General features: G+C 45.1%; 1 protein-coding gene across 8 annotated transcripts in view; it reads left to right on the forward strand.

Annotated features, from left to right (window-relative positions):
* The window catches only part of CELF4 (CUGBP Elav-like family member 4), a 720,771-nt gene that overhangs the window by 635,428 nt on the left and 70,679 nt on the right, over positions 1-14,664 (forward strand). For all 8 annotated transcript variants that reach the window (XM_064438557.1, XM_064438561.1, XM_064438558.1 and 5 more), the window contains exons 6-7: positions 57-200; positions 11,231-11,378. In XM_064438557.1, coding sequence (XP_064294627.1) covers positions 57-200; positions 11,231-11,378 — 292 coding nt within the window. The remainder of the gene's footprint in view (positions 1-56; positions 201-11,230; positions 11,379-14,664) is intronic.

The raw sequence follows: 14,664 nt of genomic DNA on the forward strand, positions 1-14,664 counted from the left end.
CCAGTGTGTTATCTGGCTAATTCCTTCATGTGTCTCCTTTGTTTCCTGACCTGCAGGGAGCTTCTTCAAGCCTGGTGGTGAAGTTTGCAGATACGGACAAGGAGCGTACAATGAGGCGCATGCAGCAAATGGCAGGACAAATGGGCATGTTCAACCCCATGGCCATCCAGTTTGGAGCATATGGCGCCTACGCACAGGCAGTAAGTATAGACACTGGATCTATGCATGTTCACAAAAACAGGGATAGCACCTAGAATGACACAAAAGCACACATGAGCAGAGGGAACAGATGACAAGAGTGGAGGAGGAACCAGTAATTTCTCCATTAAATCCGTTACATGATGTGAGCAAACTGAGCCCTGCCATCTAGGGTAGGTGAGGACATCTCCCAGGCAAGCCTCACAGGTGCAATACCTGCTTCTAGTAGTAACCAAACCACGATCGCGTGTGCACCCATGCAAGACACTCCCTATGGGGTCTAAGCCATTTCTGCCAAATCCAAACACAACTAGCCTTTGAGGATCTGGATAAAATAGACCGGAATTCAGCTTATCATAGTTCTCTGTCCCATGTCAGCACCATCAGGAGCCAAAAGTTTGTGAGGGCACAAATACCTTTCTGTCCACACATACTGAGCTAAATGGGGGAGATGTACCTCTGCTCCATTTGGCCAGGCCTCTGCTGAACCATGCATAATTTTGGGTAGCTTCAGAGTGACCACAGGATAAAATGGCAGCTGTTGACAGAAGTGTTTTTAGATTCATGGAGACATGCTAGATAATACTAAAATGGACAAGCAGACACATGCACACATACAGTCTTGTCTCCCCAAAACAGTATGATTTAAGCACACTGGGAAAACGCATCAGCTATCTAAAGCAGTGTTGCACTGTCTGACTTCAGGTATCCTACTTACATACCAAACCGGGACACTGGACCCCTGAGACAGTGTGACTGTACAGGGAGCCGGGCTCCTGGCAAAGCCCTGAAATGGACGCCTCTGGCAAAACTACCTTTCCTTAGGATACAATTAACACGGACCTGGAAGACAAGATCAGGTTCAGGTAACTTGGTCTCCATCAAGTGTTTCAGAGGAAAGTAGAGGAGACCCCTGCAGCAGGCAGACACAATACTGCCAGGTGATGTTAGCTGCCCTCTCTGGAGCAGATGAAACAGGAACTTTGGCAGGCAGTGACAGTGCATCTAGGTGCTTCATCCATTTGTTGGTAATATGTGGACCTCTTGTACCCTGTGCTAGATTTGAGTACAGGAGGGAAGTAAAATTAATCCCTTTTTCCAGAGAAACATCTTCCTGAATGAGACCGAATGCCTTGCCTTAGGTTCAACTCAGGAATCACACTCCAGTAGACCCATGCTCCCTCCAGCACATTGACCACAAGGCTCTGTTTTCCTCACTGCCTATTTCCTTCTCATGCATTGGCACCATGGATTTCCCATCACATCCACATGTTCGTTTTTTAACTTGAGGGCCTAGAAATTTCTGTCCTCCACTGAGTGTAATGTACCTCATTGAACACTTGGTAAAATCCAGCCTACCACTTGCAAGAGCCATACAGAGTCATGAGGATGTGCTGTAGAGCTCCACAGAAGTTCACCCTCTCCTCTCAGCTGCACCTCATGGTGCTATTCTGGACATTTTTATTCTCTCCCCACTAGACAGATTCAATTTTTCCTTCAATTTTTCTCTCTTCATTTTTATTCCCACTCAAAGACAAACTTTGCCTCTTCATTTGTTCCCCACTCCCCTCCTCACATGATAGAAGAGCTGTCCTCTCCCCAGCCTATCTATGTTTAACTGTCTTCCTGGCCAGGGAAGGCTGCAGGAAGAGGAAAAGAGGCACTAAATCACAGCTGAGCCTAGGCCAGTGGCCAGTAGCCTGGCAAGGAATGCAGCATCTGTGCACCTATGTACCAGAGGAATTAACAGGAGACAACCCATGGACAGCTGGGGACAAATATCTGCAGAGAGATGTGGCTCCAAGTGGTACACTACAGGCATTGATCAGGCAGCTGGAGTGGTGGTGAAGACACCACTGTCCTAATGCTCTGGTCCAAAAACTCGTCACACATAACTTTTAATATAGAGCAATTCTTCTAATTAGCCTATAGGCTTGCCAGCCTAGGTTTATTCTGATATAAAAGAGATGCAGTCTGCAACTTTATACCCCAAAAGTTCCTTCAATACATTTCTCACCAGATAATACAGGACATTATCAGGGCAAGTGTTTGAGTGAGGATTTATCACTGAAGGAAAAGTGAAAACAGTTCCTAGGTCTGCTCCTGCTCCACTTGAAGCCAATGAATATTTTTCCTATTGATTTCTGTGAAAGCAGAATTGGACCCATCTTCTTTTATTTTTTTTTTTTTTTTTCTGGTAAATATGCTAATAAGGGGGAAAGAATAAATTTTAGATCTTGACCCATTGGATATGACAAGCTGGTGACACCAATTACCCTGGGGACTTCAGAGCTGTCTAAATGATGGGATCACATTTCTATGTGGCGCCTGTACACCCAGAGCGTGCTCAGATGCTGTCTCTCAATCAGCCTCCCTATCTGCTTCATCTCACAGCCTTACACAAAAGGCAAGGAAGGGAGCACCGAGGCTGTGTGACGTTCCCTCTGTCCCGATTAATCCACCTCGGACTGCTAGCGCTTAGATATCAGGGTGATTGGCACCTTGTAAATGCCAGCGGGAGATGGAGTATCGATAGGAGAGAGAAAGGGGGGGCAGTTTTATTCAGCCAAAACTGAAGTTGAAGAGCTAAGGCAAGTCAAGAGGAGAGAAGGTGAAACAGTGAAAACACAAAAGCAGACAGCGGTGACAGCTGATGCCACTGCCACCAGCAACTCATGTGACCTTGGGTGAATTGTTTGACCCCCTGGTCTCATTTCCCCATGTACAAATAAAGCTGATGATCAGATTTATTTATCTTCCCTTCTTCCTCAGGGACACAGATCTCTCTTGTGCTGTCTCTCCACGCATTTTCACACAAGGGTACGATGGTTACACAAGTTTAAGAACTGCCTTGGTGCTTAGCAGTAAGGTCAGGACTAGTATGAGGCACTGGGTCCTCTAGTTGCAGACCTGTTCTTCCAGCTATCCCGCTGCAGTCTAAGTTTGACTGATGTCTCCATGTAAGAGTTCCCAAGCAAACCCATGACAGCTGGTTAATCAATAGTTTCTAAAAGTCTGTCCCCATAGAGAAGGTTGCTAAGTCCCCTAGATAGCACTTTCTTACTGAATCTTCCCCAGAGAGGCATCATACACATCACAGGGCTGCATTAGCTCCTGCAAAAAGGTCTTCATGCATCAAGGTGGCCAGTGAAGCAGAAACCCACACAGTGCAGCTGTCTGAGGGATTAGTGGGCAGCCACAGATTTACAAACCAAACAACACCCCACTAGGGAGAGGCAGCGAGGGTCTTAGTCCATCAGTGTTTGACTGATAGTCGTTAGTGTTGCCACTAGGACTTCTTTGGGCCCCAGCTCTTCCTTAAGTTACCTCCTTTGCTGCTCAGCAAATGGCTATGTCATAGGTCACTCCCTGCTGCTGCCCACTGCCAAGCCACTCAACCTCAGCTTAAGCAACTTTAACCTTGATAGCAGTGATGGCTTCACATCGGCTAAGCAACTAGACCTTGGGTTCAGCAGCCATATGGCCTCAGCTCCAGAGGCAAAAACGTCAGGAAGCAAAGGAGGTTCTCTTCTCTGTGTGTTTTTTGCCTCCCCTCCTTATGTACCACCTGCAAGGAGACCAGACAAACCGTGGCACTAATTCTGTGTGCTGTTTCAGTGACACAGAAAGTCACATCAGACCCACCTTCTCTTTTGTATGCAGCTCCAGGCAAGTCAGGTTTCATGGCTCCCTAAAGCTCCCAGAGCCCCTGTACTAATTTGTTTCAGGGTTTTTTGATTGTTTTGGTTTTTTTCTTTTCAGCAATATCTTCCCATATTCATTTAGGTTCCCCTTTTATTATTTATTTTAGTTCACACATGTATAGGGCACCCGCCCTTTTTGTTGTCAGATTACTGTGGATCCATACCAGCTGGGTATTGATAGCTGTTTCCACAGTTTTAGTTAAGGCCAGCTTGAGGTATAGGTCTGAACTCAGCCTAGACAGAAGGAAGCTGATGCTAGACAGCACCACCTTTGATTTGCTGCCAGTGGAGAATGAAATTGCAGGGACACACCTCAGCCCAGAGCAGCACAGCACACTTTCTTAGACCCTGGTAAGTGGTGGGGTAGTTAAACCCAGAGTTGTGAGTAGTAGAAATCAATCCAGACTATGAATGGTGGTAGTATAGCCCTGGCCCAAATAGGCAATGGTGGCAAAAGTTCCTATAGGTCTTCTTTCTGTGAAGAAAGTAGCAAGCTATTGGTGGCTGTCTCGTGTCACTGTTGCCCCACCATGCAGAAAAGGAAATGTGCACAGCTCAAAAAGAGTTGGGAAGATGGGAAAATGCAGAAAAGCAAAGGAAGAACAAAGGAAGGAGCCTTGGAAAGTGACCGATACTGTATAAATTATTTAATTTTTAAATTATTTAAAATAAGATCAAAGTCATAAATCAAGTTTGCATAAAAAATGGGGTGGGAGTGTTATCCATGGTCTCCTGGCCGAATTCCAGCCTCGGAACCGATTGCATCCTGCAGCAGGGGACAGGCATAGAGTTAGTGAGTAAAAACGGACAGATGGGGACAGGGGCAACATAAGCAATGGTAACATTTGCTCTCTGGCCTGGAGCAAGTCCTTTCCTGTCAGTAAACCCCAGTTCCCCTCACTCTGAAAAAGTACAAATGGCTGCAGCTCCTGAACTGCAACAATAACTGCAACAAATCTGAGAACATCCGGCGCAGCCTTGGAAAGGTAGGGCAGCAATGACTACCATGCTGACCATATAAACCTAGATCCCCACCCTCTGCCTCTCTGTCCCAGCTCCTGTGGAGATGAAAGGATATTTCTGCTAAATGATCTGAGGTAGTGCTGAAGGGAAAAATCACTTCTTCCAATATTTATTCAATATATACTGTTAAATTATTTTGGAAAGATATTTAAAAAAATTCAGCTAGCCCTGTGAAATCAGGCAAAATTTACTGAATATAGACTATCTTCTACATATAATACATATTATATTTAAATGACCAAAATGGGAGAGTATATTTGGTAAATACTATCTGTTTTGCAAATCACTACTTCTGATCTGTTCCAGAAGGGGAAGCTACTTGGAAGACATAGTACTTTATAGCATGGCTAATACCATAGTTCTGACAGTCAGCTCCCTGGTAATTCAGAAATAATGAACACTCAAATTTGGGCTTTATATACTTGTTTGTTTGGCTTTTTTTTTTTGGGGGGGGGCCTCACAGTTCTCAGGAGGTTAGAAATCCAAACCATTGTGTACCAGGCTTCAGAAAGACACTAAGACATGTGAATCTAAGTGTTGTACATTTGTTTAGATTTTAAAAATCTTAATTAAATTTTATTTTCAAAGCAGAAATTTCTGGTTACAAGAAGACATTAAAAATGTCTGAAGGACCATTTTGATTTTTTTTCAGATTATCTTCTGTTTGTTTGTAGGCTTGGGAGATATTTTTGGTTTTATTTTCCAATGACCGGTCAAGTAAAAGAGACAGAATTTGTCAGTTCTGTGATTTTACCAAATATGTATCCTCTTACTGCTTGATTGATCATTTTGCTTACCTCTTTCTATCACAAGGGATACCATGAGGATTAATTTGCTAAATATTTGTATAGATCGTTAGAGGTGGGAAGTGTGGGATGTTGTTATTACTTTTATTATTATTACTGAATGGAGAATATGAAAAGTCAAAAAAAAAAAAGCCATGTGGTTTAGGGACAAGAATAGAAAATAACAGTGAAAAAAATTAGAAGGTCATCAGATCATTCAGAGTAAGACTTCTCCAAGGACAATGATGATGCTATTTCAAAACCAGCACATCAGAAGTAATTCCTCTCTCTCCCTTCTCCTTCTTCAGTTTCATCATATATTTCTTTCTGGGTTGGGGAGGCAGGCTGTAGCATCCTTGTCCTATTTCTAGCAGGGGTTTTTGGCCTTAAGTAAGTCACTTCATCTCACTGTGTATCTGTTCCTTCTGTAAGAAAAGGATAACATTTCCTTTCACTGAGTGCAATTGCTGTCTAACAGCCACTTGATGCCAGAGGCGGCCATCCCATTCCCAGCTCCACCTCTGGCCGCATGTCCTCACCCCATGTCACCAGACTGACAGTGACCATGCAGGGAACCACTTTTGGGAGGAAAACCAGTAGTAAGAGCTACATTTCTATGCTGTGTTGTTAATGGTCTGTTGGTAGTGTTCCTGAGCAGGTGCTTGGCAGCATCAGATGTGCATCTACCCTGCTGCAAAGGTAACAGCAAGACATGGAGAGAGAGATGTGCATCAGGGAGCTCTTGCTTTGGTTCAGATGTGCTCAAAACCACATCTTTTGTTGTTTTTTCTTAATCTCCCATGCTAGGATAGGATTGATAAGTCTGTGGAGGTGCCTATCCATCCACTCATGACAGAGCTGGCTGAAGTTTAGCCACCTCAAATTGAGGTACCAAAAAGGTGTGTGAGATGAACTCTCCCACCTCTCTCTGTTGACCAGCTATCACTGCCATCCCTCCCCATGCTTTGGATGACTGTACCAGTTTTCAGGACTTGGGATGGGGACTCTAGGCTCATAGCTCTTGAGATGCCATCCATGGGCATGAACCACTTCGGTAGCATCTGCTGGTCTTAGAAGATAAATATTTAAGCAATAGTAAAGGCCAGGTTGGAGGAAAGAGGGAACATATCTATAAAATCTGATGGGAAAATGATATAAATGCTGAGGCAAAGATCACACCAAGGAAGTAAGAAAAGCAAAAGGAAATATGTCCTTTCAGCTGAGGAAGAGAAAATCTCCTCTCCGTCCCCTTGAATCAGTCTGAGATAATAAGGCTGCTGCCTTTCTGATTAGTGCTCTGTGGCCCCAGCCCAGGCAGGGAAAATCTGCATTTCAAATGGCATATTTTAAAGTACACAATACCCAGGGGCCCTGCTGCTATTGATTTGCCTCTGGTGGGGTCACTGCCTCACTTTCTACAGCTTTATTAACTGGGACCATACAGTGGGCCTCATTCAAAGTGAAAGGAGAGTGGACGGGACATTTGTCTTCACAGGGAGCTGGGGAAGGAGTGGGGTGACTTTTATCTGAGCTCACTTGAGAATGCCCCAGAGGTTTTATAAGGGAGACTGGTGACCCTTACAGGACTTGCCCTCCTTTAGTAAATTCCCCTGGAGCCACCCTGGGGGGAAGAAAGTGGGTCTATGCTGTCAGCTTCTTTCAAGGTGACTCTTCTTCCCCCCCTGCAATGCTGCTGCAGTCAGCTGGGCTGTGACCATCAGCTGCTGGGCTGGGAAGGACCCCTTTCCTCTTTCCCCTTAACCTTTATCCCTGAGCACCTCTGACCAGAGAGGGAAGGGCATGGATGGGACACATGTCAGCAGAAGCATGGCAGGAGTGTTGCCAAGGGTTGAGGTGTCCAAAAGTGGTTAGGACATGGTTGAAGTCCCCTCTCTAGCCGAGGAGGCCAAGCCAGTTATCTGGAGTACTTGGCTGTGTTCAGGTATGGGATACTATACTCTGGAGGAGATCCTGGTTTAACCCATAGGCTGGCTCTGAAGGCTGTAGCAAGGTGTACATCCTCTGGGACAAGAGGTACAGGTTCCAGCTCATTTCATCCTGCCAGGAGTGTTTCCAGGTCTCCCAGGCATCTCGGTATCCCCAGAGCACTGACCAGAAATGGGGTGGCTGCTCCCTGTAGGATGCCTACTGTAGCAGAAGCAACTGAACCTACTTTCCCAAATCATAGGTTAGGGCCTTATTTTTACTGCATTAGCTTTTTAACCCTAAGCTAAATATAACCTCTTTGCTCCTAATTCAGTCTCTGTGGGAGTATGGATTGTTTTTAAGAGACTGCTTCACTAAAACCCAGTAGGCTTTAGGCTGCAGACTCTGCACCTTCAGCACTAATCTGCAGATTAGGATCATCTAGTAATTTTCATAAAATGAGAGAAAATACCTTCCTCTTTCTCAAGGTCTGTGACAGAAATGTATGGATGACATTACACTGCAAAAAGGAGCTTGCATGTAGCCAAGGTATATTCTGCAAGCGTGCATCTTCCAGGGCAAATTTATAAGACCTCTGAATACACAAGAAGCCACATACTCAGGTTACCTGTTTGCAAACCAGAAGGAGCACCTGACGTTGTGGACTTAATTCTGAACATCTTAGAGATATCCATAAGCAGAATAAGAGTTGCATAAGCCATAAATAATGTCACATGTGATTGCCTAGCTCTGCTGACTGCAAAATGAAAATTGTCTTTGGAGCAGCACGATCATTTGTACTACCATTGGCAATGCTGTGTCTTTTAGATAGAACATTGTTTCTCTTGCAGCACAGGTAAAACACAAACAAGAAAAAGATTTAACACTTTTCTTTTGAATGGTTGGGAACCAAGGTCCAAACATATTTGCTGAGGGCTGGGTAAGGGGTGGGAACGATTTCAACCTGTGTGGGTATGTGTAGCTGAACCTGGGACTCCACATACAGTCAATGGGGAGAAACAAAGCTGCAGTTCATCTGCCCAGAGACATTTGGGTACAGAAGGGAGAGATTAATCTTGGCCTAGACTCCTCTGCCTGCTATCATGTCAACCATAATAGGTGACCAGCTCAGAGGAAATCCCATCTGCATTTAGTTTACTGAACCTGACAACAGGAAATGCCAAAAACTTAGACCCTGCCTTTCCTGGAAGGTCTCTGGTGCAAATGCCAGACTATTATTTGCCAGCCAGGCTGACCACAGCACACACATGACCAGCCATATGTCACTCTGTGTTTTGAGGAGGGTTTGTTCATACAGCTCTGGTCAGCTCTGGAGAAACACAGAGAAAAGTCAGCAAAGGCAGACTGGGACTGTCCCCAGCCCTTGCAACTGCATCCGTCTCAGAGGGATGCTACTTTATTCAGCAGTGCTAAAGAGATCCTATAGGCATAGATCTTGGCTGCCATTTCTGCAACTGGCCAGTTATATGCTCAGCTGTCCCCAGGTGAAAATACCCAGCAAAGAAAATGAGATATGGGTCAGCACACCAGCGCTGGAGTCAATCTAGTGTTAATGATGGATGGGCTTCCACTTCCTCATTCACTTCATTGGCATACTTGCTAAAATCCCTTGCTCAGTGCCTCCTCTGGAGAATAAACTCAAATGATGCCTAGAAACAAATGTACTCCTTAAAGAGGAATCAGCATTGTGCTATTATAGAAAAGATTGTCTAATCACTCCATCAGTAATTACAAAGAACAGGATATCACTAATTAAAATGTGAAAGTGTCTTATGCAGGGTATAATAAAAAAGGGTAATTAACAATCAAAGGGAAAGCCACCACTTTGCCACCAATCTGCATTAGGCTACAAAAAATAATAGTGCTCAACTCTAGTACAGCACTTTTCATCTGTAGATCTGAAGGCGGGGGAGGCAGGTGTCCTGTGTCCCATTTTAATGCGGGAGAAACCAAGGCGAGTTTACACAACTCGTGCACAGTTATACAGCAGATTAGTAGCAAAGTATCCTTTACTTTGGTCTCTTCACAGATGGTGACAAGGAAAGTTTCAGCATTTGAATGAGCGCAGTGATATCAAGGATTTGTTTTAGCAAGTATGTGTATGAACAGCTAATTTAACAGCTAATATTTCAATATTAAGCCAAACAGTAGGGAACAGTCTGTTCCTTGCCATGATTTCTGAGGTCTGTTTAATGCTGAGAAGTGTGTCCCATGTGCTTAAACAACAGCCTTAGAGGGTGATTTCCTGACGGGGGAGAGAGTGAAATCACAGAAAGCAGCAAAACAGACATACTCCAATTCTGGAGACAGAAAAGACATGAGTCACTTCTAAAATTACTACAGAAAAACAGTCGTCTTCTCCACTATTATCATCAAGTCACGCATTACCATAGGCTAGGGAGCAAACAGAGTGAGGTTTCGCTGTCTGCTCATCCTCTTTCCCCCACGCTTGCTCTAAGCATCCACCACCAGTCACTAATCGGGGTTGGATATGGACTCTGACATACCTCATCTGGTTCTTCGTACAGCTCCGGGGAAGGTGACAAAAGGCAGCTTCATCAATTTGCCTCTCCTTCACTCCAGGAGCATTTTACAAGCTCACTGAGGCCATGCTGTATGCACAAGCTGCAACGACTGTGTGTTAGGTTCAGAGTGTAAAATAATGATAACACAGACTGGGTTTAATGTAAGAAGTATTTCCAGCATGTATAGCCATTCACCACCCTTCTGCTCCAAAACTTTTACCCCTAAATGCCTGAAAATATAGCCTGGGTTACTCATTTCTGCCTTATGAAGGTATCCTAAAAGAAGCAGCATTTTGATCACTTTCTGGAAAAAGTAGAATTGAGGAAGTTATCCCAGATCAAAACCACAGGGAAGAGTTTTTCCCACTATACGGTATTAATCTTGCTAAAGTTGGGGATCTCCCTTCTCTTGTATAGCTCTTCTGGGAGTCTCTGCTTGGTTGTGTTGGAAATAGGTGCTGTAATCTGGTTAGAAGTTTCGGTCACGGTTTTGCTCAATGCCCACCGGAGGCCTCCCAGCAGCATAAGAAAAAATTATTTTTGTCATTGACAGATGGAAACAAGTCAAGTTATCCCCAGAGAACTAGCTAAGCTTGCTGCTCTGGAGAGGGGATGCCCTCTCCCCCCTGCTCCACATACACTGGTCTCCCATCAGCAGCCACTAGTGCTTTCCCAGACCTTTGCTACAAGCAACATAAGCCACAAAACCTCTCTGCTCAAGAATGTATAAAGTATTTTTAATGTCTTTCTTGTCAGGGAAGGTCCAGGGAGTCAGAGGACTGAGTCCGACTCACAGGAGACCTCCACATCAGGAAACACATCATGGGGGTGGGGACCATAAAGACCCCAAGATGCAAAGTTGCATTTTGCCTCTGGCCCTTATAGCGAGAAGGAAGGCTGAGGCTGGGGGGTACCACAGGCATGGCGAGCTGACATCTCAAAACAGAGGGATGCCTCATACCCCACCAGGTCCCCATCCTGGTGCCGGTGCTGTGGGCTGCCCTGCCAGTGACCGCATGATATTTTTTCCCTGCTTTCTTTGTTCCAGCTGATGCAGCAGCAAGCCGCGATCATGGCGTCGGTGGCGCAGGGTGGCTACCTGAACCCCATGGCAGCCTTTGCCGCAGCCCAGATGCAGCAGATGGCGGCTCTAAACATGAACGGCTTGGCGGCCGCCCCCATGACTCCAACCTCAGGTAAGGGGCTGGTGGGGTGGAGGGGGCAGAAAAATCCGGCCACATCCCAGAGGAGACCAGTCAGGACATGTTAGCTGACATATTCTACCACTGTGGGTATTTACTGAAATGCTGGTCTTGTTGGTGAAAGCCACTAGAAGTGAGGAGTGGAGCTAGCCAGATACTTGTGGTCTAGGAGAGGGGCAAAGGGGCAGAGAAAGGCTGTTACCGCCTCTTCCAGGGCTGCAGCCAGCAGGGGGTCAGATACAGTACAGTGAAATAGTTGTAAGGGCAAAGTCAAAGGGCTCATCAGCAGTGGGCTGTTGGGCTAGCTGTGCCCCATGCTGAGTGGCACTCACTGGTGGGTGAGGAGGTCAAGAAGGTTGAGACTGACCAGAGCTGGGATGCAATGAGCTTGTTGGGGAGGTGGAAGGGTGCTGGCAGGGAAGGCACTGGAAAGGGCTCATGAGCTTTCCCCCTCAGTCTTATCCCTTCCACAACTTTCCTTTATCTCTGAGCACCCTCCAAATGGCACAGAACATCCCCCTGTGACTTACTTTTTGGTAGTACGTATAGATGTCCAAGGGATCAGTGTTGGTGCTGTCACAGCCAGGCTGGTCCATAAACAAACAAAATAAGGTTGTCAGTGAGATGCAATATCACAAACAGACGACCTATGTCTCTGGGACACATAAGCCTTTCCACCACTGTGAAATAGGACAGGAGGTACTCAGGGAAGACCTCTGGTGCTACCTGGAATGCAAATGTTTGGTGAGAGGGTTTCTGGCTGCTGGAGCAGAGATAGGTAGTCAGTGAAGGGCTTCCAGGATCTGGCTAGGCTGTGAGGTATCACGAGAAGCCCATACTAGAGTCTGCAATATGGAATTCAGTGGGCAGAGAATTAAGCTGAGATTGAAACAGGAGTGATTTTCCTGGGGCTTGAAGCACAAGGAAATCATTTGGGCAGGAACAGCTCAAGGAACCAGCAGGGCTGGTAGTCATGCAATAACATGTGGCCTAACGGTGGGGAAGTAGGGCAGCTGGGAAAGTAGGCTCAAACCATGAAAGGGAAGCAGTGAGCTTTGCAACATACCACTGAGTCTGCTAGGGGAGCATAGAACTCAAAGCTGCATCCTCAGAGGACAATTTCTAAAGGACATGTTGGGATAAATGGGTCCTATAGATCATAGGTTGTTCCTGTGAGAGGCACTGGGGATGGGACTGTGTTCAGAAAGATATGGCATACCAACGCCCTTGTGTGAACCTTAAAGAATCAAGCTGACCTGGAGGGGACCAGTTTGACAAAGGTTTTGGGGTGTGACATGGGAGGAGTGAGCTATGCCTGAGCCAGCTGTGGTGCAGGCAGCGCTGGACAGAACAGGATCCCGGACTCCAAAGCAGAAAGGAAAGGGGCAGCTTCATTGCCTAACATGAAGAGGTCTGCACCAGCCCCGGAACAGGAAAGCACCATCTGACAAAGCAGCCAGGGAAGATCCCTCATGGCTGAGAAACACTGGATGGCAATGAAATAAGGCACCACAGCAGTTCAGGCTTGGGGGCTGTTCCTAATGAACTGAATTCTGTGCACTTATCTGCCAAAGAAAACCTCCCCCTTCAGCCACAGCTTAGTATCCCTTTGGAGTCTGTAGCTGGGAACAATGTCAGCAGCTACTGGATCAGATACTATCTTTCCCTTCGCTTGTATTAGAATATGAAGGGGAAAAAAAGGAAGAGAAAGAAGAGATCTCATTCCATGCGAACTTATCGAGACCAAAAAAAAAGTGCTTGACTCAAAATTCTTATACTGCACATTTCAAAATATATGTTTACAAAACGATAAATATATAAACAAGAAGTTGATGGAGCTACTGCAAATCCAAATAGAAAAGTGGCTTAATTATATGTGCACCCTTTAAACCCGCTGCTGGAAAGATTATCCTATTTGCATTAGCTAGATTTGTTTTGTGTTGGTGGGAGCAGAGAGAACAGTCAAACAAAGACTGCCTGGAATTCAAATGCTCTCAGGGCCTGGAAAGCTGAATCCAGGTTTGTGATGTCCCCACCACAAAAGAGAACATGTTCTTTTGCATGTAAATAAGTCTTGAGAATGAGCGTGTTCTGTGACATAGCTGTGTAATTACCAGTACAAAAGCCAAATTCCATGCCTACCATGATATCCAGCACTTCCCAAATACCCCAAAATATCCCAGCCCTTCTTCAATGTGAAGTCTATTCCTGGTATGCCCGGTGCCTTTTGGGCACTGTTAAAAATCTTATTGTCAGAATAAAGGAGAGAAAAGGTCCTGTTTTTCACATGCTTTCCAGAGCACCCATGGCTTGTCATTATTGAAAATAAGACCCTGGTTTAGATGATCCCTTGATCTCTTTCATGGTGGAAGATTTTGCACTCTCCTTATGACATATTTTCAATCATGGAGCCTATGCACTTTGGGATTATTGCAGAATTACCTTGAATGGGTAGCTTCCTTCATGAAAAACTTCTGTAATGGGCTGTGGAAATGTCCATTGACAATTATTCCTTGGGTGAAATGTTTAGACTTTGAAATGACTCCTTGTATTAGTACAACACTCACAACGCTTGTGATAAGATGCAGAGAATATGTTTCACATAATGTCTGAGCAAGCAAGCCTACAACACTAGCAGTGATTTCTAAGTAGCCAGGAGATATCTGAAGCCTAACATGAATTCTCCTGCTGGCTTTTGTTAGCATTCAGAAAGCCAAATGGAAAATGATCATTCTGCTTCATAGCAGTATTTCCAGTCATTGAAGTATATCTTTGTTCTGACTTGGAATGAAAATGAAACATTTCAAAGTTCTCTGAAAAACAGGCATTAGAAAAAAGTGTTTGGAACATTGGGGGAGAAAAAAAAGAAGTGTTTGATCTTTCCTAAGCAAAAGAAAAATTGTGCTAGAAAAAGGACAGTGGTAACCCAGAAGACCTAGAGGCTTTGGAGGTATTGGCTGAGCACAGTGCCTCTGTGCTGGTATCTTCAGGCCTCCTAATCCAGCTGGTTTTCTGTGCATCCCACCTCTAGGAGAGTGGGTTCCTTGGGAATTCAGGCTCATGAGTTTCCAAGGGAATTAGGAACTTACAGAGTTTGGGATCCAGGCAAATCTAACAACCTAGAGACAAGATCCATGTCCCCTGGTTTTAACTGCATAAAAGTTAGACATCTAGTTTAAACTATTCACCTGGCTTGCCTGCAGTTAATGGAGTGCAGTAGGCAGTCCCAGTGGGTAATTCAGACCATAAAAATTTTATGATGTTTGCTGGCATTTTGACG

Source organism: Phalacrocorax carbo, chromosome Z (genome assembly GCF_963921805.1).
Source record: "Phalacrocorax carbo chromosome Z, bPhaCar2.1, whole genome shotgun sequence".
Taxonomy (NCBI): domain Eukaryota; kingdom Metazoa; phylum Chordata; class Aves; order Suliformes; family Phalacrocoracidae; genus Phalacrocorax; species Phalacrocorax carbo.